The following is a 23,981-nucleotide window of genomic DNA, read 5'->3' on the forward strand; positions in this document are numbered from 1 at the left end:
GGAGGTCGGGCGGCCGCCGGGCCGAGGGGCCCGCCCGCCATGTCGCGGCTGGCGGGGGAGGCGTGTCCGCCATGATGGGGAGGGCGCCGTGAGGGAGCGCGGCCGCTCCCGGCCCTACATATACTACATAAACGTCTATGAAGCTGCAGCCACTCACCGCCTAAAAAGCGCTGGTGGGGATTTGGTTCTGCTTTTTTTTTTTTTTCTTTTTGTTTGTTTCCTTTAATTCGGGTACTTTTAACAGCTTACTATCGCTGTATTTAAGCTCTCTGCTGTATTTGAGTCCCTGTGGCACTGCTGCCCCAGCCCGCTGCAGGGCACACCCCAGCAGTGCGGGTGGTGCTCACCAGGGAAAACACTAAAATATTTCATGACAGAGCAAAGAAAAAAAAAATATTAATCTTCCCCGAATCTACAGGGAAAGCAAAATCAGATTTCTAGGGCAAGGGGTATTTTACATATATGAGGAAACTACCAAATACTTGCATTTTCATACTTAAGCCTCCCCGGGTCCCCCCAACAGAAACAAAATTTACTCAGTTTTCCGCTGTATTTGTACCATTTTTATTTGTAAAAATAACCATCTGAATGCATTGCAATAGTAGTTTACAGTTAGGGTTCTTTATTACATTAATACAGCATTCAGTAGTTTAAAAAGTTACTAAACTGTGCTTGAGAAGATTCAGGTTGAATTCCAAGTCATTCAATGAATTATGTTTTTTTTTCCTCATTTCATATGTGACATTTATCCAAGTCCTTAAGCTTCAATTTACAAAAGCAAACAATACCGACAAAACCCCACTGAAACCATCAAACAATGTTTTATATCGTTTATTACAAATGTTATGCAAAATATAACACTGGCACCAGATGCGTCTCACCATGGTTTGTAAAGATATATTGCACATGCTAAAGCATAAAATATAAGACAAAACCTACAAAACATAAGATATTGGCTTTAATATGTAGATCACTGCATAAGAAATGCATAAAATTACATTTTATACACACACTCAAGATTGTCACTAGTTTAAAACGCCCTTTCCTATAACACTGACCTAAGTTTACTTTTTGTGTAATAAGAAAGCATTTTCAGCACTGCAAAAATTATACATTATTCCTATAGAAATTTAGCATATTAATTTTCATTTCAATGCAGGTAGAACATATGAAAGAAGAAACACTTTATACATTCAAAGAAGGTCTGAAATGAAAATTTACTGGTAATATATTGCTTTTATAACACTCAAATGAAAAAAAAAGACAAGTTGCACAAAACATTTCAATTATACACAAATATAAAAAGGCACTCTAATATTTCTTACATGACTAAGAATAAAAATCACAATATTTTTTTTAAAATCATCCTCAAATACATAACCAAGTTTCTCAACAGTACAATGGATAAACAATTCATTTTATGTGTTTGTTCTAATTCAATAACCAGGCAGTTGTTGACTGCATGAAAGTACCAAACACATTATGGTGCCCTTTTAGTAGCGATGAACAGAAATCCCCTGAGCTATTTCACAGCAATTTCAGGCAGTCTGGAGGTTGTAACTCGGTATTTATGAGAGAGACTGGGGAGCCCATCCTGCTCTGGATTCCACCTGCAGCTGTGGTTAAAATACAGGATGAAAGGATCCTGCCACTACACCTGGGCAGGGAAGGGAGCTGCCCCTCCCCAGGGTCCCTCTGCTGGGTGCACACACACAAGTTGTCCATGTGCTCTAAGTTGTGGGATCCAGGGTTAAGTGCAACAATTCTGTATGATTACTTTTGTGACAAGTCCACAAAAAGGCAAGGAGATTATTTACAAGAGTAACATCCATCCCATGCCTAAATACCTGCCCTAAACTACACATTTATTTCTACACGTGATAGATTACAGATTAATGTGCTAGCATACCAAAAAAAGGGATTCTGGTACGTCACACGAGAGATGGGACAGGCCAACACTGAGCACTTCTGAGTGTCTCAGTCGTGGCAGTTTTCCTCCTAAATCCTGCACCCTCAAAACATGACCTGTGCATTGTAGGGTTTGGTGGGTAAAGGTTAATTTGGCTCCTGGAAGGACAAGTGTGACTCAGAAATAAATCACCTCTGCTGCTGGGATGCACTAAGAGGCAGCAGCTGTTGCACTACACAATTACCAGTGCTACGAGGTATTTGGTCACTGTATGGGAGCAGGTAAAAACACTGAAATTTTTAAAATAGCTGCTTAAAATAGGATGACAACTTTTTTTATAAAGATGGCTGGTTTTCTCTTAATGAAGCATTGCCATGTAGGATAGCATAATTTTCTGTATTTCAGGGTGAGACTTGCAACTAATCCTGCCAAGGAACCTGCCTACATTTCTGCTTAAAATAAGATGAAAATGCTGATTCTGCTGTTAGACAGGTGGCAGCTATTTCCCATATGTTTTTTTTCAATGCCATCTTTCTACATTAAAAAAATACCAAAATTTGGGATTATTATTCATTTTTGGAACAGGCACCACTGAAAATTTAGACAACTGATCTCTCCTCTTATTTTCAGAGTTTTAAATATTCAAATCTTTACTTTTCCTTTACCCTGCCACAGGCCAGCACCGAGGAAGCTCATCTCACCCTCCCAGGCCTGAGACAAGCTGAGTGTGAATGACAGGAACAGGAACACCTGGCTCCAAGCTCTGCCACCTTCTCTCCCCTCTCTGCCACAGCTGGGTGGGTTTTCTCACCTGTCTGGCAAGGGGCTGGATCCCTTTCTTAAGCTCTAAAACAAAGGAAGGTGTTTTGCTTTCTGCTTTTTCCTAACACAGCCACTGGACCTTTGCATTCCATACAAGATGGGCAGTCTCCCAGAATGCATCCACCCTTCCTTTTGCTCCCCAGGCCCTAGTCTTGCCAGATTCACATTTCATTTCAGTATGCATGAATGCTAACTAGGAGAACAAGCCATAGTTATTTTTCCTGGGCATTTGTTTCATTTCAAATAAATAGAAACACATTTACATTAAAAGTATATGAACATATTCTTAAGTCTGGGAAAAAACCCCAGCTGTGGTCAACACATCAGTTAAAAATGTCAACTTGAAACCTGTGTCATAAAATGTAAAATTCAGCCAAGACTACTATTACCTCAAAGTTTCTATTTTTATCATTTAGAAAAAACTACTTCATTATATCACTCACATTTGAAGAAAAAAATAAAAGTAACAAAGTCTTCAATTTAATTACTGAAGCATTTTGGTCCTCTTGGTACAGCTGGTTAGTTCATGATATTTTTTTTGTGTTTTTTGTTTTTGTTTACAAAGTCTCATTCTTCCTTTTGTACATCTGTTGCAGAGGAGGGCCGGGGTCCATTTGACCTAGAAACTTTGGCAGAAGGAGTAAACATATTCACAAAGTTGACATTGCTTTAAAAGCTGGTGACAAAAGGCTTTTTAGCATCTATCTGGTCCCCTGCATGGTACACTGCTATATTTCTGGTGTTTGGTGGTATTTCAACTTTTGGTGTTACGCTTTCATTACTTTACCTTTGCTCTATTAATCCAAACACTGGCAAAAGTATTTTTAAATTCAATACTTTTTACAGTAAAAATAAGTTCTTTAACCATAGAAAAGGAAAAGAGCGCCATTTAAGTTGGCAAATCATTATAAACTTAGATACACATTTGTCTACACCTGATTTCTCCCCCTCTCCCCATTTTTTTTTTTTTTTCTGGTACTGGATTCATGATTAATGGCTCAGGTGACAGAAACATCTAATGACCCTAATTCTGTAGTGCAAATAAACCATACACATTTATGCTGAATCGAAAAAAAATAAGGGCCAAGTGATTAGCATTTTACAGAAGTGATGTTCATGGGAAAATATGGTGAGGTGAGCAGAATTTGGCCTTGAGAGTTAACAATTACATTTTCTAATTGTGTACTGCAACTAAGAACTATAAAAAGTGCCTTCTGTACGTTTAAGTGCTTAATACAGGCAGAATGTAAAAGGTTTCATTTCCTGTAGAAAAGTAACACAGGCAGTTTTAAGATTACAACTTTACCTTTGGTTCATGTAAAAAAAAAATCTAATTAACAGAGCCCCTGGAAGTAGGAAACAGACAAACATAGGAAGGGGGTGATGTTTGAATCTGTGAAGGCTATGCTGGAAATAGGATTGTGTACTAAAGGTGCAGCTAAAACATGAAAGAACTCTTTACAAACAGTTCCCTGTTTATTTGTGCTGTCAAAAAGAAAAAAGGCTTTTTTTGTTTTTCTACTTAAAATAAGAGGTAGAGACTTTTCACAGGGGCACTTTGGGCCTAAAGAAAACATCAGGAAACAGAAAAACTGCAGAACTCTAATAGGAATATGTTCCAGTAAATCCCTCTAATTTTGTTATTTATAGGCTTGATTCTCATCAACACTACAAATCTTTCAATACCTAGCTGTCAAGAATAATAGTTAAGATCATAACTGTGGGATTTAAGCTGTTTAAAAAGACAAAAATTAAAGCTGGAATGAAATAATAACGCAAAAGTTTTTGAATACCAATGAGTCAGAATGTTTCAGAATCCGAATCGTTTTCATTGTACCCATCCTCTGTTCCTATGTTATTACTCAAGGGCTTATTGTAAGAGTTAATGCTACCCATAGCGGAGCCATCGCAGAGGTGCGTCCTGCCCAAATTGTCTTTTTTAAAACAAGTGAAGTTGAAAGCCGTCACTGAACTGGAGGGAGAAAAAGGCATCATGGTAGCCAAAATGAGTGCCAGGCAGTCAGCCACGTCTTTGTTAGGAGCACAAGCCAGGGCTGGCGTATGACCTGGGCACAAACGCAGACAAGGCAATGGTTAGTACTGAGGGCACCTGGGGCACCCAGCATTCCTCAGGTACATCTCTAGGGACACCGTGGGGACACGATGGGGTTACACATGCCAGGCAACGGGCGTGTTACTCACTCACACACGGGACATGCTGGGACAGACACTGGGGGCTCTGCAGTCACCGGGACCAGGACAAGCACTGCTTGTGTGAAACCAGGCAGCAAACACTGCACCAGTTGGATCAAAGCACTCGCTAAACACGGTTCTACAGCACACACAGCATGGCCAGTACAGAACACAGGGAGTACAGCAACAGGGACAGAAACTGGCATCAGTTTCTGTGCCTGTGAACGAGTCTCATTCTGAGAACAACTTTCATTAAACGTGAAAGATATTAGTTTGGGTTTTTTTTATTTAATAAGCAAACAATTTTAAAGATCCAGCAGTTGAATATCTATTCAACTTGGCAAGAGGTTTATTTAGGAATTAAATTATAAAATAATTCGACCAGTGCAGAAGGTACATGGATAGCAGGTGTTACTACATGGATGTTTAGTTACCCAAATGTACATTGTGTTAGAAGAATAATAGCTGTATTCAGCGAGCACGGCATACACTTCAAATACAGAGCTAATTTGACTCCAGTGTCAGTCAAAGGAAGAACTGGAGAGCTATTAGGAGCTTGTCTTCACTGCAGTTTAACTTGGCTCCTGTCCAAGCACTGCCCTAAAGCAGCTCTTCACCTACAGGAGCCCTGGAAGCCAGGGTGCTCATTACACTCTTGGTCTGAACATTTTACAGGCTGCTGTGCAGAAATCCAGCCCTTTCCAACAAATCCTCCTTTTATGCTAAGAGCTGAAAAATTCTTTTGCAGATGGTTAAATCTTACTTGCACTGCAGCAATAGAAATGTGAGGCAGTAGCCACTTCTGGTACCTACTGCCTCGAGTAAGCCAGGATCTGCAGCACAGATGAATTTGGTGGGCAAAAAGTGAATATAGTTTTGATGCAAAATACCCACATTTAAGTACTGATTGCAGTCAGTGCTTTTCCTCTTCCATGTTAGCTCTCTGTGTTCCAGGTGTTAATATTCTGTAGATCTCTAAGTATGCTAAGATTCTATTTGAATTTGATTCTCTTTTAAACTGTGCATGCTGTTCCTAGCAAAACTAAATGTGTATAAAATTTAAACTTAATTGTCATTTGTTACATGCAAATTAGCTAGACCTGTGTGTACTATTTTAAGGATAAAATCTGTGGTTATAAGCTAGTCTGGTTCATTTTTCTCTCCCCTATTTCTAAGAGGTTAGGGCCAGATGACTTCTGTGGAACTCATTCATGCAAGTATAGCTAAGTAGCATTTGGCTTATAGTAAATACCACTCAGTTCTTTTCATCCATAGATCTCAAAAGTCTTGCAATTATGAGTGAGTAGTTACTTTATTTATTGTTACTTTACAGATATGGAAAGGTAGAGGTACCAAATTGTTATGTTAATGCCATGAAGTTAGTATTGTAAGAAAGACCAACTTATTTCAGAAAAATATTTCTAAAAACTATAATTGTAGAATCACATCCATCTATGGATCCGTATAATTTTTAGGGAAGAACTTCATTGAAGTCTGAAACAAAATTATTTAATTTAGTAACCAATTATGTATTTTATGAGACAATAGTAATTTAATTGCATCTTGGATTAGGTCAGATAATTGGCAAGCACAATGTTTGATCTCAGAATGAGCTGGGACACACTCAAACATATGTTGATGGTTTTCTTCCTACCCATTAAAACATGCGCTGATTGAATGCAAAATCCTTAATTCTTCTGCAAGGCGTCAGAATTATCCGGTGCCACTTGCATGTTTAGGAAATTCAAGTTACCACTGCACTCAGGCATTAAAAAAGACTAGCTGTTGACAGTACATGCAAAATGAACAGTAAAAGGGACCACTGTGATGTTTAAAGTAGATTTTTATACTAAAGAAAGTGTATTGTTTAATTTTTTTTTTCTTAATAGGTACTCACACAACTCATTGTCTGTTCTTGGAAGGATAAAAGCATGAGTGAAGTCTATCATCTCCTTTTAAGTCTATTGCTTCTGTCTGTAGTAAAATTACCTGTTGGGTCCTACTGAAGAGTCAAAGTGTATCACTTACTTACCATTTTCATCTACTGCCAGGACACAGGCCCCTTTGGCCAGCAACTCTTCAACCACCATCTTGAGGCCATTTCGTGCAGCAATATGAAGAGGTCTACAAAAACATAACAACTAAATTCAACTTCAGTTTACAACAGATTTTCTAAACAAAGTTAGGCAATGCTTAAAGCATACCCAGCACCTGAAAGATAATGGTTTCCTTCCTTTGATCATTAGAATTATATTGTGGACACTAAATTTTATTGCAGTCTTTGAAATAATCATCATGTTCCACATCTATAAAACAAGATTTTTTTTGTGCAAGTACCAAAGATCACATAATACTTTCCATCCTAAAGACTTTCTTTAAAAGGTTCTCATTTTTGCACTGTTTGCAGCACACAACTGATGTTTAAAAGGAAAAGGAATCCAAGACTGAAGAAATGCCTGTGTTCTGTCCTTAATTCTGGCTGCTACAGGCAGCTCAATACCATTGTATTGCCTTTATATCCTTGGATACTCAATTGCTAATCTCTGTTACTGCAGAGCAGCTGGAAATTAAAAATAGCCATTGGTTTGCTCCTTTCTTGGCCCTACACCCAATATTCCAGTTTGGGGACAACTAGCGGGACAGAAAAAACATTTTCATATTGGCAGAGGAAAAAAGGTGAAAAGATGAAATGAATTCTTCTGCAAGCTTTAGGTGATTTGCAAACATATGCTATGGGCAGAAATCATCACCTAAAAAACCTTCTGAGAACTAAATGTGCCACCTTAAGTCTAAGTAAATCTAAATAAATTATTTAAATTTAAGGTGAAGCTCAAAAACCTAGAAAATGCCAGATGCATACTTATACATTCACATGACTAACAGACATTTTGTCTTCAAATAAATGACCTCATACAATTTTTTCACCAGATCATGCATAGAAATGGCATCAACAGAATCAAAATTAAAAGTGAGGATGCAATAGAATTTGGGTCTTTTTCAAGGGAGAGCATTCCCAAGTATCAGAAATTAACTGTTCTATGAAGTAATCTGAGACAAGAATTTGAAATGGTAAACTGGAATATTCTGGTAAATCAACTCAGCTTGAGAGGATCAAGCTATACTTACGTCTGCAATGCATTATTTTTTGCATTAATAAGGCTCTGTTCTTGGATCTTGTCAAGTATTAACAAGGCACATTTTTCATGACCCTGTAGTCAGGGAAAAAAATAAGTGTTAATTTGCTGAGGAGTTTGAAATTGAGGCAAAAGAAATGTTACATAATAAAAGTGAAATTTAATAACTCAACTTGAAATACAGAACTCAGTAAGACTGTGTAGAAGGTGAACTTAAGTGAGTCTTAAAATACCATTTGTGAACCACACTGCTGAGATGTTTCAGCACATTTAGAAATGTAGACATTCACCTGTCTTTCAACCCTGCATTCATAAAATATGCATTCACTTCCTCAGCTTTCAGAGAATACTGTGTTTTCTCTTGAGTGAGCATTCAGTGGATGATTTATCAGAACTACACAGTGACAGAGAATGCTTTCATCTCAGAAACTAACACCACACTTTGTGGGTCTTTAAATGCCTTTCTGTATTATTAATAAGCTACTACAAAACCTCTTCAGTGTCAGAGAGCTCTAGCAATGGAACTTTGGGAATAATACAGATCCAGGCCTTATTTCTGATCCTGTTTCAGCACAGCAAGTTGCAGATGCTGAGCCTACAGTCCTGGCAGGTGAACAGCCGCCTGAAGGACCTTGAGAATTCAGCAAGGTTCATGTGTCTGCAAAAACTGGAGTAATATGATCACACTGGAATCCAATCTGGGAACAGGTGCAAAAGAAAAGGCCCAGGAGAGGGAATCCTGTGGGCATTTTTTCTTGCATAAATAGCAGTAGAAATTGGAATTAAGAGGAAGAAGGGTAGGAAGAGACACCCATGTAATCAATACCTCTGGTTTCACTCCTATTTTATTAAGGGAAAATTCTGAGCTCCTTTCACAGGAATTGGAGATTAATAAAAAATAATTCTATTTTTCTTTGTTACTGAATCCATTAAGCTGTTTTACAGTGAGATTCTCTGGTAAAACCTTAAAGGGCTTCCTTTACTTCTCTTAGTGTCACTTATGTTTCAGCTGTCCTAAGAGCCATTCCTATTTCTTGAAGTATATGACTTTAAAACAGACTAGAGAAAAATCTTGGAACAACTTTCCCTTCCTCACCACAACTTTGACCATCACATTTCCATTGCAGAAAAAATAACTTGGAGCATAAACACATGCATGTATTCATCCAGAGTAATGAGAATAAAAGCACAGAGAGGTCTTAAACTTACTTTACTGCTAGCCAAGTGCAAAGATGTATTCAGCTCCTTATCTTTCAATGTCAGGTCAGCCTTGGCAATGTTCACCAAAAAGTCTGAGGTATAGAGTAGAAATCAATGAATAAACCCAAGGGGCAGATGAACATGTCAAAAGAGAGGAAAAAAAGACTATTTCAATATACATGTGCATAGATGCTAGTCAGTTAAGTCTTTATATGATGTAAGCCTTGTAATAATGAAATTAATGAATGAGAACAGACTAATCTTGTGCAGTTAATCAGCAACCAAATGCAGAACTAAAAGCTTGTTTGTGGTGTCATAAACTGTCAAACATATATCAATCCTAATTTTTTATGAACTTCCCTATTTGCAGATCAGCAATTTTTGCCTGAATGACCTCTGCCTGAGAACTGTAAATCCTGCTTTGAGAGGCCTAAGGGGATATAAAGCGTTGGGGTGCAGCCTGTGCTGTTGAAGCTAGACAAAAGGGAATTCTGCAAAGCCCATAAGGTCCCCAATAGCCCAGCCTGGAAAAAGTAGCTGCTGATTGCTGCCTTTTCAAGAATGAGGCTTCCTATAAGACAGGACAGAAAAAGGTCACAAAATCTTTTTCACACATGCAGCTTACTGCTCCTCAAAATCATGGAAGTAAACAGGAGAATAGAATTACTACTGTCCTCATGCTGTTTACAGTGTGCTCTTGGGAGGAAGCAACTCAAATTTGTTATTGCAAACGTTCACCGAGACTGCCAAGAAGAGGCAGCGGTATTTTTACTGGGTGAAAAGGCACCTTGGTGCAGAAGGGTTTTATCCACAGAATGCACTTTCCTGGCTCAGCCTGCCCGGGGCAGGGCTGCACTCACCGACGGCGCCCACGTGCCCGCCGTGCGCTGCCATCATGAGCGGCGTTCTGCCCGCGCCGTCGGCCGCGTTCACCTGCGCGCTGTGGCTCAGCAGCAGCTGCAGGCACTCCACGTGGTCGGCGAAGGCTGCGGCGTGCAGGGGCGTCCTGGGGGGGCAACACCCACACAGCTGCTGCTGGAGAAGGCCAATATCCCCACCCTCCCCAAAAACCTCAAAGTGCAAGAGATTTTTTCTTTCTCCCAATCAAATTCGAGTTATCGCCAGAAGACGGTTGTAGCAGCAGCAGCAGCTGAAGTAAGTTAAATATTTCCAGTCTCCAAAGGTGGATATGATAGTATGGAGATGTGATAGTGTGAAGAATCTTGTATTAGCAGCCTATTTATTTCAACAGAGCATATTATGTAACATGAAAAGCAGTACAATCCCTCATCCTTATTAAACTGATTTTACTTTTTTTTTTTTTTAGCAAGCCTCAGTTGGGAAGCACTATCAGAAAAGAACAGATCCATTATTTTAAAAAATTAAAATATTTTGAATTGTCAAAGATATTCCAGCAACAAGCCACAAGTAACTGCAGTACTAAAAAAAGGCAGAAGGAATTCAATCCACTTTGAAGGTTATCAGCTTCTATAAGACAGACACTGGAATTCATTCGCTGTGACTCTTTGGCATTTTGGGTCTGAAGGGTGACTACTAGAGATGAAAGATGGTTGGTACACAGCACAGCTCAGTGCTGCTTTTATTTTGCTTATCAGCAAAGATGAGGTGCTCTTACCCTCACAGAATTAAGTAATCACTGTTACTGAGGGTATTAAATTTGTTTTCATCAAAGAAAACAATGAGTGTTCAGTTTTTAGAATCTGAGCAATTTTAATTAAATATATACATATATGGTGAGGAGATTCTCAATGTGACAAATGAAGGATTGGGCTGAATGTCCATCTCTTGCTGTAATAGTTTTATTTTGCTGCATAAATATTCTCAGTTGTGTGCCCTGAAAATACCAGCATAACATGAACACTAATTAATGAAATACTTTTCTGTATGACATAGTATCATTCCATTTAGCAAAGATAAATGTGTTTAAACATTTAACAAAGAAGACAGGTCTAAGGAAACAGCCCATAACCATAGCTGTTCTAAACAAACAGAATACTATTTATTTTATATTTTTTCATATTAACATTGAATACTTCATATTCTTGCTTCAAGTGAGACACCATTTAGCTGTGTTGCGGTGTAAACTGCTGTCTGAAAGAGTCAGCATGACAAGTCTTAGCTCATCCATAACAGATAAGGATTAGTGCCAGAGATTCAGAAAGAACTATGAAAAAAACTAAATAGTCATGAAATGGAATTTGTTCAAAGAAATATTACCTTCCTTTGTCATCTTCACAATTGACAATGCTGGCATCAATGGCTCCAATGAGTAGTGATGCACAGTTTTCATGATCATTGATTCTGCCAAAGAAAATACATTTTTGAAATGGTCGTGTCTACATATTTTTCCATTTTCCAATATTGGCTTACTTTACTTCCCCTTAATATTTCTTAGTGGTTATTTCTAAGTTACCCTAATATGCCTTTGTCTTAATGCCTTTAGTCACACTTCTGCATATTCATCATCTCTCCATTTAACCAAACTGCATCTGCTACGATGGATTTCAAGATCTAAAGCAAAGCTGATCATTAATTCACTATGCACAAAGGTAATTTCAAAGTCCAGAACAAAGCTAGGATTAAAACCTTAATATCTTAAAATCCTTAGTCTGTATGTCAAACACACCTGGGCCTGGAAAGCACTTAATCATAGACACTTACATGAAGAGGGATTTTTTCTAATGTTTAAGATATTGAAATCTACATATCTTCCAACTCACACAATTAGTACTTTGATTTGATGGATGTATTCAATTAATACTTTTTCTGGGTCTTGCTAATTTCTCTCATTTCTTTATGAAAATTAACAGCATTTAGTAACAGTAATGGATACACAGTATAGCTATCACATTTCCAAACTGGATTAAAAACTATTTTCATTTTGAATTTGCACACGTTTAAATTGCACACATTTTAATAAGCTTGAGAATTGCATTCTCTCTAAAAATATTATGAATACTGAATTTTTTTTCAAAGCTATTACTAGAAATTCTGATTTAAAACAATGTTTCAGCCACAAAGAATTTTATTTCAAATGATCAGCTTTAAAATCAGTTGCTCATGCAAATAATTTCCAAAAAAGCTTGCTTTATTCTCCTACTACTACTTTCTGCAGATATATCCTAAAGCAACACGCAGTTGTTACTGGAGATTTCTACTTACACAGCACAGTGCAATGGAGAGAAGCTATTACCATAGAACTTGTGGAAAAGTTTTTGTTCCAATAGTACCTCTATGCAGTTTTCATGACCTGTGAAAGAGCAGACATTTCACAGTGATGCACAAAGCAGGTAATGCACTTAATTCATATTAGGCTTAAAAAAAGAATTTCATCCTGGCTTCTTGTGACCAGGAGCAAACGAGGTGCAAAGTCCCTGGGAGGCTGGAATTTCCCTGGCCTCTGAACTGAAGAGTGCACATAGCAAATGCTAACTGCAGACAGCCAGCAGGGTGATTTGCCTCTTCAAGCTCCTCTACCACGTTTCCCCAGAGCTGAGGCCAGGCTTGGCCCGGGCAGTAGCCCCAGGAGAGCCTTACCATTGTAAGAAGCCCAGTGCAGGGGTGTGTAGCCCTGGTTGTCCTTGAGGCTGCAGTCCTCCTCGGAAAGGGCCACCTGCAGTAACTCGCTCAGCCACGTGGCGTGACCCCGAGCTGCTGCGAAGTGCAGAGGTGTCCTGCCTCTGGCATCTTTACACAAAATAGACACTTCTTTCTCTAACAGCATCTGAACACATTCTTCATGCCCAGTCATGATCTGGTAACAAAGAAATGAGTAAAGAGGTTGGCATAACAGATTCTTGTCCTGGAAGTATGGAATGTGATTGATGCCTGTGAACATGAAATGGTGTGGATGGGATTCAGCAGGCAGAGGTGAGAGCCCCTTTGCTCACTGCATAGTTCTGTATAAATATCATCCCTTGCATCAGCTCCACATTGGGTAAGAAACTAGACTTAGCTAGGAAAGACTAGCTTAGTCAAGCTGGACTAGAAAAGGTTAGATCTGACTCGAGTTTCACTGCCTCTAGAAAAAACTTACAGGACATACTTGCATCATTCCAAGAAAAATGAAAGCAACTACTGGCCAGTTATATCAAATAAATTATTTTCAGAATTCTTAAGCTGCTCAATTACAAGAATAATGATTGCTATCATAAAGTGTCCGGAGACAAAAAAAGAAAAATAAAAAAGTGTCCTAATTATTATTTTGGCTATTTAATTAACGCAAATGTGAAATAAGAGCAAAGCATTACTGGGAGCAGATTTGTCTTGCTTTGTATATCATTGATTATTCTTGGTCATGTTTCCAACCATTTACAGTGTTCTCTAGATTTAAATATCCCTGTACTTATAAGTGAATTGTAGTCACGGTAAAACAAATAATAAAGGAATATAAAAATGTAATCACCCCTCGATGTAAAGCTGTGCATCCCAGGAGATCAGCTGCATCTACAGATGCTTCTTTTTCAAGTAATAAAGAAACAGCATCAACGTGCCCATATGCCACTGCAAGCATTAGTGGAGTTCTAGGGGAAAAAAAGAAAACCAGAGCAGTCACAGCTATAAAATGGCATACTATTTGTCCCTGCTAACTTACACAGAGAAATCAGGAAGCCCTGCACTTCTTGCCACTCCTGCCCATAAAACTGGTTCTTTTCCCCATAGTCATATATGACACCTAAGCAAAGACCTTTTGTATGAACTTAAGATGTTTAACCACCAACTGCTACGACTGAAATAGTAACAAACCCGCTTGTAAGCAGTTTACAGAGCACCATTATTCAAGACAATCTGTTCTCTTATTAACCTACAATTACTGTCACCTCCAGTGACACACGAGTTTTACAATACCAAGTCTTGTAAATGCACGTCCCTGCCAATTACCAAGATGGCAATGACCCAATGTATTTCTTTTGCAAATGCAGCACAGTTTCTTAAAGGGGATTAAGGGACATGAGGAAACTATTCAAGCTAAAATTTGGACTAACATATCTTCCATTTGTTTCTGAAAGAGATCTATTCTCCATCTATTTTTAGGCAGAATAATACCATTTAAAATTAAATGTGCAGTCATTATATGTACAACATTGTATGTTCCAGACATTCCCAAGTGAGTTTCTTAAACCATTCACATTTTCACTTTAAAAATATATCTTATTCTCCCTCTATTACTGTCATTTAACAAGCCGTAAAGTTTTTGTAGGACCATCTCAGATGCATAAATAAACCGTGTCCTATTGCACAGTCTAACGTAACAAATAAACCCTAGAATAACAATGTTTTAGAAAGAAAAATACCCTATAGAAACATCTCAGGAGCTTGTTAATTTTTTATTGAATCTGGCCCTCAACATCTATAAAAGACTGTTTGAAGTATGAAGCAGAGGCTAAGATTAATGATTAGTCCTTCCCACATGGCTTACATCAACTGAATGTGTACTTTGTAATCTCTGCCAAATTCTATGAGGAGAAGTGCAGGAAATACAGTATTTCAAATAAGATTTTTTTTTTTTTTTTGGTGAGAAATATGAGATGCTATTTGAATTACAGAGCTGAAAAAAAAAAAAAAGCCCACAAAGAAAACTTACTGTCCTTTGGCATCTGTCACATCAGGGTTGTCTGCAACTTCCAGCAACAACCGTAAACAAGGTGTATGGCCATTAATCACTACAAAGGAAAAATAAAACTATGTTTAATTTCAGATACTTTTTCACTGGAGTGCTTTGGGATAAGAAATGTCTTTATAAACAAGGACAATACTCCACCATATAAGAGATCAATATTCCCCCAATTTTCATTTAACTTGTGCCAGTGAAATGGTGAGCTGTTTTTTCCTTGACCTCACAAAGATGAGGATTAGTTCTCTCAAATGAATAAAACAAATGTGTGATATTCACTACTGAGAAGATTTCTACTAAAGCAGACAGCATTTCAAAATCCCCCAGACTGAGCAGGCAGGCAAGGCTTTCTGCACTCAGGATTGGAACACAGTAGCAAGTACATTGTCAAGGCTCCTTAACTTTATGTGCACTGTACAAGTGAGTACTTCAGTGCTGCTATGAAAAAAAAATTTGCAAAGAATGACCAGTGATACAAATGTCATATTCATAAAAGCACATAATATCAGAGATTAAAATTCCCTTTGAGTTTATTTATTTTATCAAAAATAAGATCGATCAAAACATTTGGGTTTGGTGGTATTTGGGTTTTTTTTGCTGGGGAGGGGCATATTTTGGAGGTTTCTTGGGTTTTGTTATTTTGGGTTTTTTTATGTAACCCACTGCTGCTAGGAAATAGCTCTGAGCTACTACATTCTGTAGGGCCTGACACTGTACCCCATCTTTGTGTCAGCTGGCTTTAAGGCTCCAAACTTTCATGGGATGAAGAGATAGATATTTTCTTCCTTGAAAAACAATTGCTGTGCTCAGTATATACACGCTGTGTTCTTATTACAGCAAGTCATGCATTCACACTGCCTACATCCTGTGGGCTGAGGCAAAACCCTTGGACACCACCTATGTCACATCATGCTGGCAGAGAAACCAGTGCACATCATCACATTTAAATTACTTGTCCAAAAATAATCTTAGTTGATTTACCCCGAAAAATAAAAGGCATTTCTAGTTATTTACCACTAAGTATGTAACATGTAAACAGTTCTGCAAGGCTAATGATTCACTGGCTTGGCAGGGGGGGAATAAAGGTCTGTTCTTTCCTCCCAGCAGGAGGAAGAGAAATCATAACTTGTTCACAAAGATGTGTGAAAATGATTTTGGTAAACAAGTTTTAGAACAGATACTCCAGAAACTCCTAGGAGCTGACCCAGTGATTGCTAAGCATTACAGACCCTGCAGGGAATGTTAGTTTTGCCAATAGACTCACGCCACTAACAGGAGGGGAACATTTGCAATGGATTCCCCAGGCTAGCCAGAGGAGAGGCTAGTGGTAATAAAATTACACAGGGAGCATATAATTGAGGTAAAGGAATTACTCTGTGTTACGAGGTCAGAGGAAGTGTATTCCTTTATGGAGACAGACAGACAGAAAAACGAAACATTTCATTAGGTGAGTTCTATACTCAAGTCACAAATCCCTTTACTGACACAAATGTGCAGAATCCTATCATCCAATCCAGCACTCAAAGCCTCCTGAGCTCTGTGCTCAGCAATTGTGCAGGTGTAATTAGAAGAAATGAAGGAAAACAAGTTTAAGGGGATGGGCACACATTGCCTTCTTGTTTCTTTCCAGTGCACAGTGCTGCATGTGCAAGTGCTCACTTTTGTGTGTGCAAATGCACACTGGCACTCAGGGGAGTAGTTCAGCAAGGATTCTGTTTGATTTCTGAAAATACATCACTTGACCTCCCTTGCAGACTCGCAGCACAAAGGCCGGGAATGTGCAGCAGCTGCAGGGTGAGTTCCCAGCAGGTGGCACCAGGACTTGCTGAAACACTGCTCACCAAAGCACTTCCCTATGGAACAGCTGCATGGAAACTGGCACGCGGCAAGGGGCTCTCCAGAGGAGCTGCTGGTAGAAACTTCAGAGACAATTTCCACAGAATTCTACAGATCTCTTCAGTGCAAGGTTCTAAACCTTGTCTTAATGGATATTTACCCAGAGTGCACCCAACTCACTCTTGAAAGCTTTCAGATTGATGACAGTGGTGAATTTCCTTTACTAAGGAGCTCAAATACTCAACTCATCTGTGCATTACTTTCCTTTCTGCTCAAGGTACATGTTCCCTTTTGCACCTCATTCCTGGATGTAGGATTTTTTTGCCTTTTTTCATGGTTGGGTTTTTTGTATATGTTTTTTATTTTTTCTTTAACATATATCTGACTTTTTTTACTTCATTGCAAATTTAAGGAACAATTTATTTGCATGCCTGGGAATTTTTGTAGTCTGAGAAGCACAAAGCATAATGGAACAGAAAAGTCTGTAATGAATCTTTCTACTGGTTTCACATGGAAGGCACTCAATACTACAGTGATAGAGGTGATGAAAAAAACTAATTAAAGGGGGAAAGGGAGGAACACAGTCTGAATTTATATGAAGGTAATAAAGGTGTGTGTTAAAATAACATCTGTTCAACAAATTTACTCAATTTACTGAACAGATTTATTCAACAGTTTCTATTTTAAGTCAGAGCTGCTAACAAAAATATGGCTTTGTTACCATTCACTTTTCTCAGTACTGAAGAACCTTTACAACTTAGTTGTGACAACTAGAAACTTATGACACTGTAACCACATTTTTAAATAAATGCAAGTCTTTGCTATAGTGATGACCTACCAGACAAAGTCACACCTCGTTCATATCAGATCCCGAGACATGTTTGAAGTAATTACAGGGGAAGCTCTTTACCAACACAGCTCAATTTTGTAGTAGCACTAATATTGATTTCAATTAATTAAACCATCAGTATTTATCCTGGGGAGAAATGTGCTGAGTTCTAATGCAAAGTTTAAGCAGAGAGGAAGCATTTTTAGTATGCAGTGTGGATCTATTATGAGAATTTCCTTCAGTACTGCAGACAAAATTGATAAATCTACTTGAACTCTTGTTTCTAGGCTGCATTTACAGGATCACACACAGAGAATAAACTGATACTACAGAATATATATGTATTTCAGCAAGATTAAAAGTTAAGCAGAAAGACAGTGAAGTCTGGCTCTGAATTAACTATCTACATGGTATTAATTTTCCTTCCCACTAGAGGCCACTGCTACCCTGTACAGAGCCCCTCCTGGAACAGCAGAGGAGACACATTCCCTTTGGCACCTCTGCACATTTATCTGACAGCTACATGTCAAATAACCACCTTCAAATAAATGACAAAGTCTACATTTTCCAGCTAATTTTGCATGTTACATAATTAACACCCCACACATGAGGAAAGGAGCAGGCTGGCTAGGAGGAGGAGGAGGCCTGAAAGAGGGGGGTGAATTTCTGTGGTGTTGCCACTGCAAATGGTTGCAAGTTTTGAACACCAGAAAAATTTCATTGCCAATCAGAACCCACATCTATTTTTCAATCTTTTTTCCAAAGGAGAAGCAGAGAGGCTCAGTGTTCCCTGATGATTTGGGTGAAGAACCAGCTAGAGAAGGTGCCATGAGGGAAACATCACATCTCCTGAAGAGTAGCTGGTAAGAGACAGGCAAGCAGGTAAGGGCAGAGCAGTAGTGGTGTGCAAAAATATGGAATTCTGTATGAGGGAGGACTGAACCACAGGGATAGAGGAAAAAGATGAATGAAATGGAAGAAAAAGTGTTTAAATGTACAACATCATCGAACAAGTATCACTCCTCGAGACATGTGAGAATGTTCTTCCCTTTAGAAAAATGTGCATAGCAATAGCAGGTAAGTAAGTACCTGCTTTGGTGTGGGAGGGTTTGTGCCACAAGGGCAGCACAGGATCACACTCACCTGAGGCATGGAGGGGGGTCCTTTTGGTGACATTGTCCTTGACAGTGACAGAAGCACCCTGGCTGATGAGAGCTTCCACACACTCTGCATGTCCTCTGAACGCAGCCAAGTCCAGAGCAGTGCGTCCCTTCTCATCCCTAATATCCAGGTCAACCAGGGACTGGAGAAGTACCTCCAGAGCTTGATGATGACCATTATAGGCCTGGAATTATGAAATGTGTCATGTAAAGAACACAACTCCTGTCTTTCCCATAAATTGTGAATAAAATCCATCCCTTTCAGCATCTCCTAAACACAACAGAAATCACAGTTTTCTTGATTCCTTATGACTCTCTCTCTTCAACCTGAAGGGATTTTTCCAAATTACACTGTACCCAAGAAATTTAAAAATTCCTAATGTTTAGGAAAAGAAATTATGATTCTTGATTTGCTCTAACCTGCTAGTACAGAGTGAGGACTTTTCAGGCAATAATTAGCCAAGCCAGCACCCATCAATCAGCAATTAATTTTTTCACATGCTACAGTATCTGGCAGGAAAATGTTTCCTTCAGAAACCAGATTCACTAGAGAGATCCATGGATCATCACCTAACTGCTGAATTCAACACATGTGCTGGTCTCCAACTAAACGCAAGCGATTCTCAAACCAGATTTTTGTGCAAATATAAACACAAATTTGACCTGCTGTTTACAGCTGATACTTCAGGGAGAATTCCTGCCAGCAGGCTCATTTGGTAGAAAAACTACAGTGGACAAGCAGATGCACTTCCAGATCTACAGCCACACTGGGGCCAGCAGCACAAACACAGATGGCATTGCCAAAACCCAGTGGGCAGTGCCAGAAATTGGAAACATTTTGTTCATCTTTGTAGCTCCTGCCCTCCTCACTGTCATACTCAGAACATCCTTTTTAATTACACACAGTTGTACAGTTAGTATTATCAGAGTTGAAGCTGTGAACTCTCCATGCCTACAGACATTCAAAATGTGACGGGGCACAGCCTTGAAAAAATCTGCTCTAGTTGATTCTGCTTTTACCAGAGAGGTGGGTCTTGATCTGCAGAGGTCCATGTCAACCTCAGTTATTCTGTGATTCTGCACAAGACAACTGGGAAGAGGAATCATGAATCTTGAGCTCTTGGGACAGGAGAGCAATTGTTATCTCTGAGGCCACCTCTGCTGGATCCCCTTGTGATATGCCAGGCTCTCTAGCATTCTCACAGGGCACTGCTGGGCTTTAAATGCTTTCCCACACCCTCCTGCGTACCAAACTGACTTTTTGCACAGAACATCAGAACTCTCCACCAGAACATTAGACAATCTCATTCCATGAGATTCAAAGCATAGGCTCGAGCTTTAACCCCATATTTATAAACTAGTTCTAAACACAAGTGTGAATTTCCATTTAATTTCACTTCAGTGTCTGTGCCATGTTCTTACCCAAGTGTTAGAGCAGGAAGAACCAAGAGATTCAACTGCCTAAGACTTATTAACAATTCTAGCCCAGAACCTGGCTTTGTTACATCTAGGCCTACATCCCTTCCCAACTTTTTCAAAACAGTTAAACTTGCTTCAAAGAGACAGAGATTAAGGAACTCTTCTAGTAGATACTGATCAAATGCTCTACACATCTCATACTTACAGCTAAATGCAAAGGACTTTTAGTAGCTGCAGAATCAGATTCCTCAAACATATTGTTTGTTTTTTCCAGAAGCTGGGAAGAAAAAAAATAGAGTCTTAAAACATTTTTACACTATAAATTTTCATGGACTATAAATCTGTAAATCAGCAAAGAGGTATTTTGGCCACAGTAATTATTGAAGGACTGCAAAGTATTTTCAAGCTTTTCTGCACAGGATAAAGCTATAAAATCAGTTTAAAAGCTTGTCATGAACATCTTTACCCTGATTAATTAGTTTCCATTAAATCCTGGGGCCTGCTTGGGTGAGAAAGGAGCCCTTAAAACAATGGATTTCTGGAATAGAGCGCTCAGTAAATTTACATTGGAGAAAGCTCAGTTTCATGATTACACAGCATATGCAAGCCATGTCTGATACAGTGTTTTGGGTAATTCTGACACATAATTAGCACTGGGAATAATTATAACTGAGCTGTGAATCACTGATAAATTATAAAATTGAAAGAACAATCTGCTCCTACAATGACAGTCTTCCAAAATGCAACACGTCCCTGAACTGTTAAAAGCATCCAGTAATATCTAGTAACAAATGTGTATAATCCTCATCATTTTGTGGCTTAAACCCAAGGACATTTTCATCCATCTAGAAGGAGGAGCTATTGAAAAGCACCACTCCAGAACAGGACATAAACCCTGACAACTTATCCAGCTGAGGCTGCAAAGAAAATTGTACACAGTGTCACAACGCTATTGACAATGCAACATTTGTTGAGTGGCACTGCTCATGTGCATGGCCTTCTGCTTAATAATGACTCAGAGTTAGTCTCCAAAAGCCTTTGGGACTGGAAATTAGCATTTTACAGAAAATCAGCAATGGGAGACTGTATAAAAGGAAGAAAATCATGACAGTCAACTAAAACTGACTTGTAATGTTTCTAAGGATGCAAGTAAATTTTTCAGTCTTGGTTGGTTGGTTGGCTGGTTTGTTTGTTTAAGACAGTAAAGAATTAATTAAAAGACTGAAAAATAAGAAAAGAAGTAAGTTTTTGTGACAATCTGGACAATTTTAGGCTATGACAGCATGGAAAATTTTCCAAAGACACCATGAAAGGCTACAGGGGGCTTGCCTGTGCATATTCCTAAACAGTGATATAGGCCTTCTGGTGTAACAACTTAGTCTGCAATAGACCTGTATCAATGGTAAATTTATCCAAAAATCAAACTGGAATACAAATTAGCCTTAATAATGCATAAGGTGTTACAAATATCTTATATAACAAGGACAGTAATCTGAATCCTATGGAAAAGATAGAAAATTAGCAGTAATTTAATTTACTTGTGTATTTTGTGCCTAGCAATATGTCAAGACTATGTGTTGATAAAAATACCAGTCCTAAGCAAGTAGGTGTGTGTATTAACAGGTAATGCAAATTTTAACACTTCCCTAGAGCTAAGGGGAAGGAAAAAAAAACCAAGCCTCCCACCAGTTTCTTTGGCAGGTTTGTGGCAGAGTTAAGAAATGTATTTGGTGTTGCCATGTGGAACCACCTCCAGTTAAAATACTGTTCTCTTATATAAGAGAGCTGTGAACAGGATGAAGCAGTACCCAGCTCTGAATACACAAATGCATCTGATTTTTTCTAGTAAGTAAACAAGCTAAAAAAATCCCACCAAACAAACCCAAACACTAAGCCTGTCCCTCTGCCTACCTGATACTGGCCTTTAGTCTGTGTCCATGAGGCCAGCACACAGCAGACTAATTTAATCATTTTTAATTACATTTATCATCACATGTTGAAATTCCAGGGCCAAAATCATAACAAGTAAATACTTCCCTTCACCTGTCAGAAGGCTCCAAAAGTCTTCTGCAACAAGGCAGATAATTGCCTTTCAAATAGATGAAAAAAACCACACAGAAAATTGACAAAATTAAGGCTCTAAAGGCACAAATTGTGGGATGGGAGAGCCCCTCACAAAAGGCATCTCCATGGCTTAGAGTCAAAGCAGCTTAGGCCAGTGCAGACCAGGCTTAATGAGCTTATTAGTCATAAGGCTGAATATCTCCATCATAAAGTCAAGTGCAAACATGAATTTGATGGCAAACCTGCTTGCTCTCAGAAACAGACATACACTGCAAGAGCAGAAACTATAAAGGAGAACAAGAAAAGGAAGATAAAAGATACACTACTAATAATTTTTTTTGCATTCCTTGTCAAGCATAATTTTCTAACAATTAAGTCACTTGAATGATAAACATAATGTATGAAGAGATAAAAAATACCAAGTCCAAGTCACCAAGAAATTCTCCAGTTTTACCAGTGTTTCTATGGATGCATTTATAGTAAATTACATGTACTTGCTAAATAACATAGAGCAGTGTGTCCTTGGGGGACTCTAGTTCCATTATACTTGGAAGAAGCTATCCATAGTTGCATCTGTTTTTAAAAAGGTAAATTTATCATTCAGAATCATTTGTCCTGGTAACCATGGAAGCTTAAATCCCACAGAGCAGTCCCAGCGTGTCTGCTGTGCTGCAATCCATACCTGCCTGTGAAGCTGCATTTCACCAAGGACAGACAAATCAGCATGAATTACCAACAGTTCATGGTTACTGGTGGCTGACTGGAATATGCAATATGTCCCAGCATATTGCATTTCTTATTTTTTGAGACTTTAAAAGTTTGCCTTGCAGCAGATTGCATTTCTCTGCATCGACTGCTGCAGATTTTAGATGGATGTCAGAATTGTGCAAAGACCCTGCATGTGAAGCGGGGGGGCACTCTTCCCTGAGGGCAGGCCAGAACCCTTCTAAAGGCAAGGGTACCCTTCTTCTCTTTCTGCCTCTTGGAAATGCCCAGCACAACCCTTCCACTTCCCATGACATCCCATTTGATACTGTAAGTAATTATTTTGTGAAGTCTTCTACAGACTCAGAAATAGGAATGTGAATGGTTTGGGAGATGCAGACTAAGATAAAGCATCAATTATTCAGTTCTAGTCTAACAAACTAGAGGTGGCTATTATAAACTCTCTTCCCCAGTTCAGCATGAAGATAAATAATTATTTTTTTTCAGTTCTCACCAGTTCATTTATGCAGTAAGGGTATTTACAGGCATAAGAGAATTTACTGCTTGATTTTATTCTGTGGTTATAATAAATGACTATATAGCAGGATACAATGTGGGTTCCCCCTTCATTTCTGAGGCATTCAGATATGCCAGTTAATGAGTCAGGATACTTCCTATGATTGTCCTCACAGAATATAATACATTCTAAAATTCAGCTCTGGTTAAAAAAAAAAAAAAAAGAAGAAAAAAAAGCAGCTTCATGGAGCGGAGCGTATCAGTAATTTTAAATTGTCATTAAGCAGAAAAAGAGATAATACTTTCATCATGCATAAAAGGTTTAAGCTACGCTTTTCAAAGCAAGAGTCAAAAGAAACTTCAGACCATAGACAGTGAAATGATGGGCACTATCTCAGACCCTGAAAGATCCTGTCCAGGCACAGCCATTTCAGTGCACTCCCAATAGTTCTGTCCCAGGTTTGTGGAAACTGGCACTGCAGTTAAAGGGACTTTTCTCTGAGAGTTTTACTGTTATATTAAGGCAGTTTTGACATTCCAACACACTGCCAGTATTGCT

General features: G+C 38.7%; 1 protein-coding gene across 4 annotated transcripts in view; it reads right to left on the minus strand.

Annotated features, from left to right (window-relative positions):
- Nucleotides 1-711: 711 nt before the first annotated feature.
- The window catches only part of ANKRD44 (ankyrin repeat domain 44), a 125,212-nt gene continuing 101,942 nt past the window's right edge, over nt 712-23,981 (minus strand). For 2 of the 4 annotated variants that reach the window (XM_079311420.1, XM_079311419.1), the window contains exons 17-28: nt 20,343-20,414; nt 18,702-18,903; nt 14,864-14,942; nt 13,685-13,802; nt 12,817-13,033; nt 12,442-12,529; nt 11,497-11,580; nt 10,119-10,264; nt 9,268-9,350; nt 8,051-8,133; nt 6,957-7,048; nt 712-4,797 (exon numbers count right to left, since the gene is read on the minus strand). In XM_079311420.1, coding sequence (XP_079167546.1) covers nt 4,532-4,797; nt 6,957-7,048; nt 8,051-8,133; nt 9,268-9,350; nt 10,119-10,264; nt 11,497-11,580; nt 12,442-12,529; nt 12,817-13,033; nt 13,685-13,802; nt 14,864-14,942; nt 18,702-18,903; nt 20,343-20,414 — 1,530 coding nt within the window. In that variant the 3' untranslated portion in view covers nt 712-4,531. The remainder of the gene's footprint in view (nt 4,798-6,956; nt 7,049-8,050; nt 8,134-9,267; nt 9,351-10,118; nt 10,265-11,496; nt 11,581-12,441; nt 12,530-12,816; nt 13,034-13,684; nt 13,803-14,863; nt 14,943-18,701; nt 18,904-20,342; nt 20,415-23,981) is intronic. The other 2 variants (XM_079311422.1, XM_079311421.1) reach the window with 1 other exon arrangement.

This window comes from Erithacus rubecula, assembly GCF_903797595.1.
Source record: "Erithacus rubecula genome assembly, chromosome: 8".
NCBI classification, from domain to species: Eukaryota; Metazoa; Chordata; class Aves; order Passeriformes; family Muscicapidae; genus Erithacus; species Erithacus rubecula.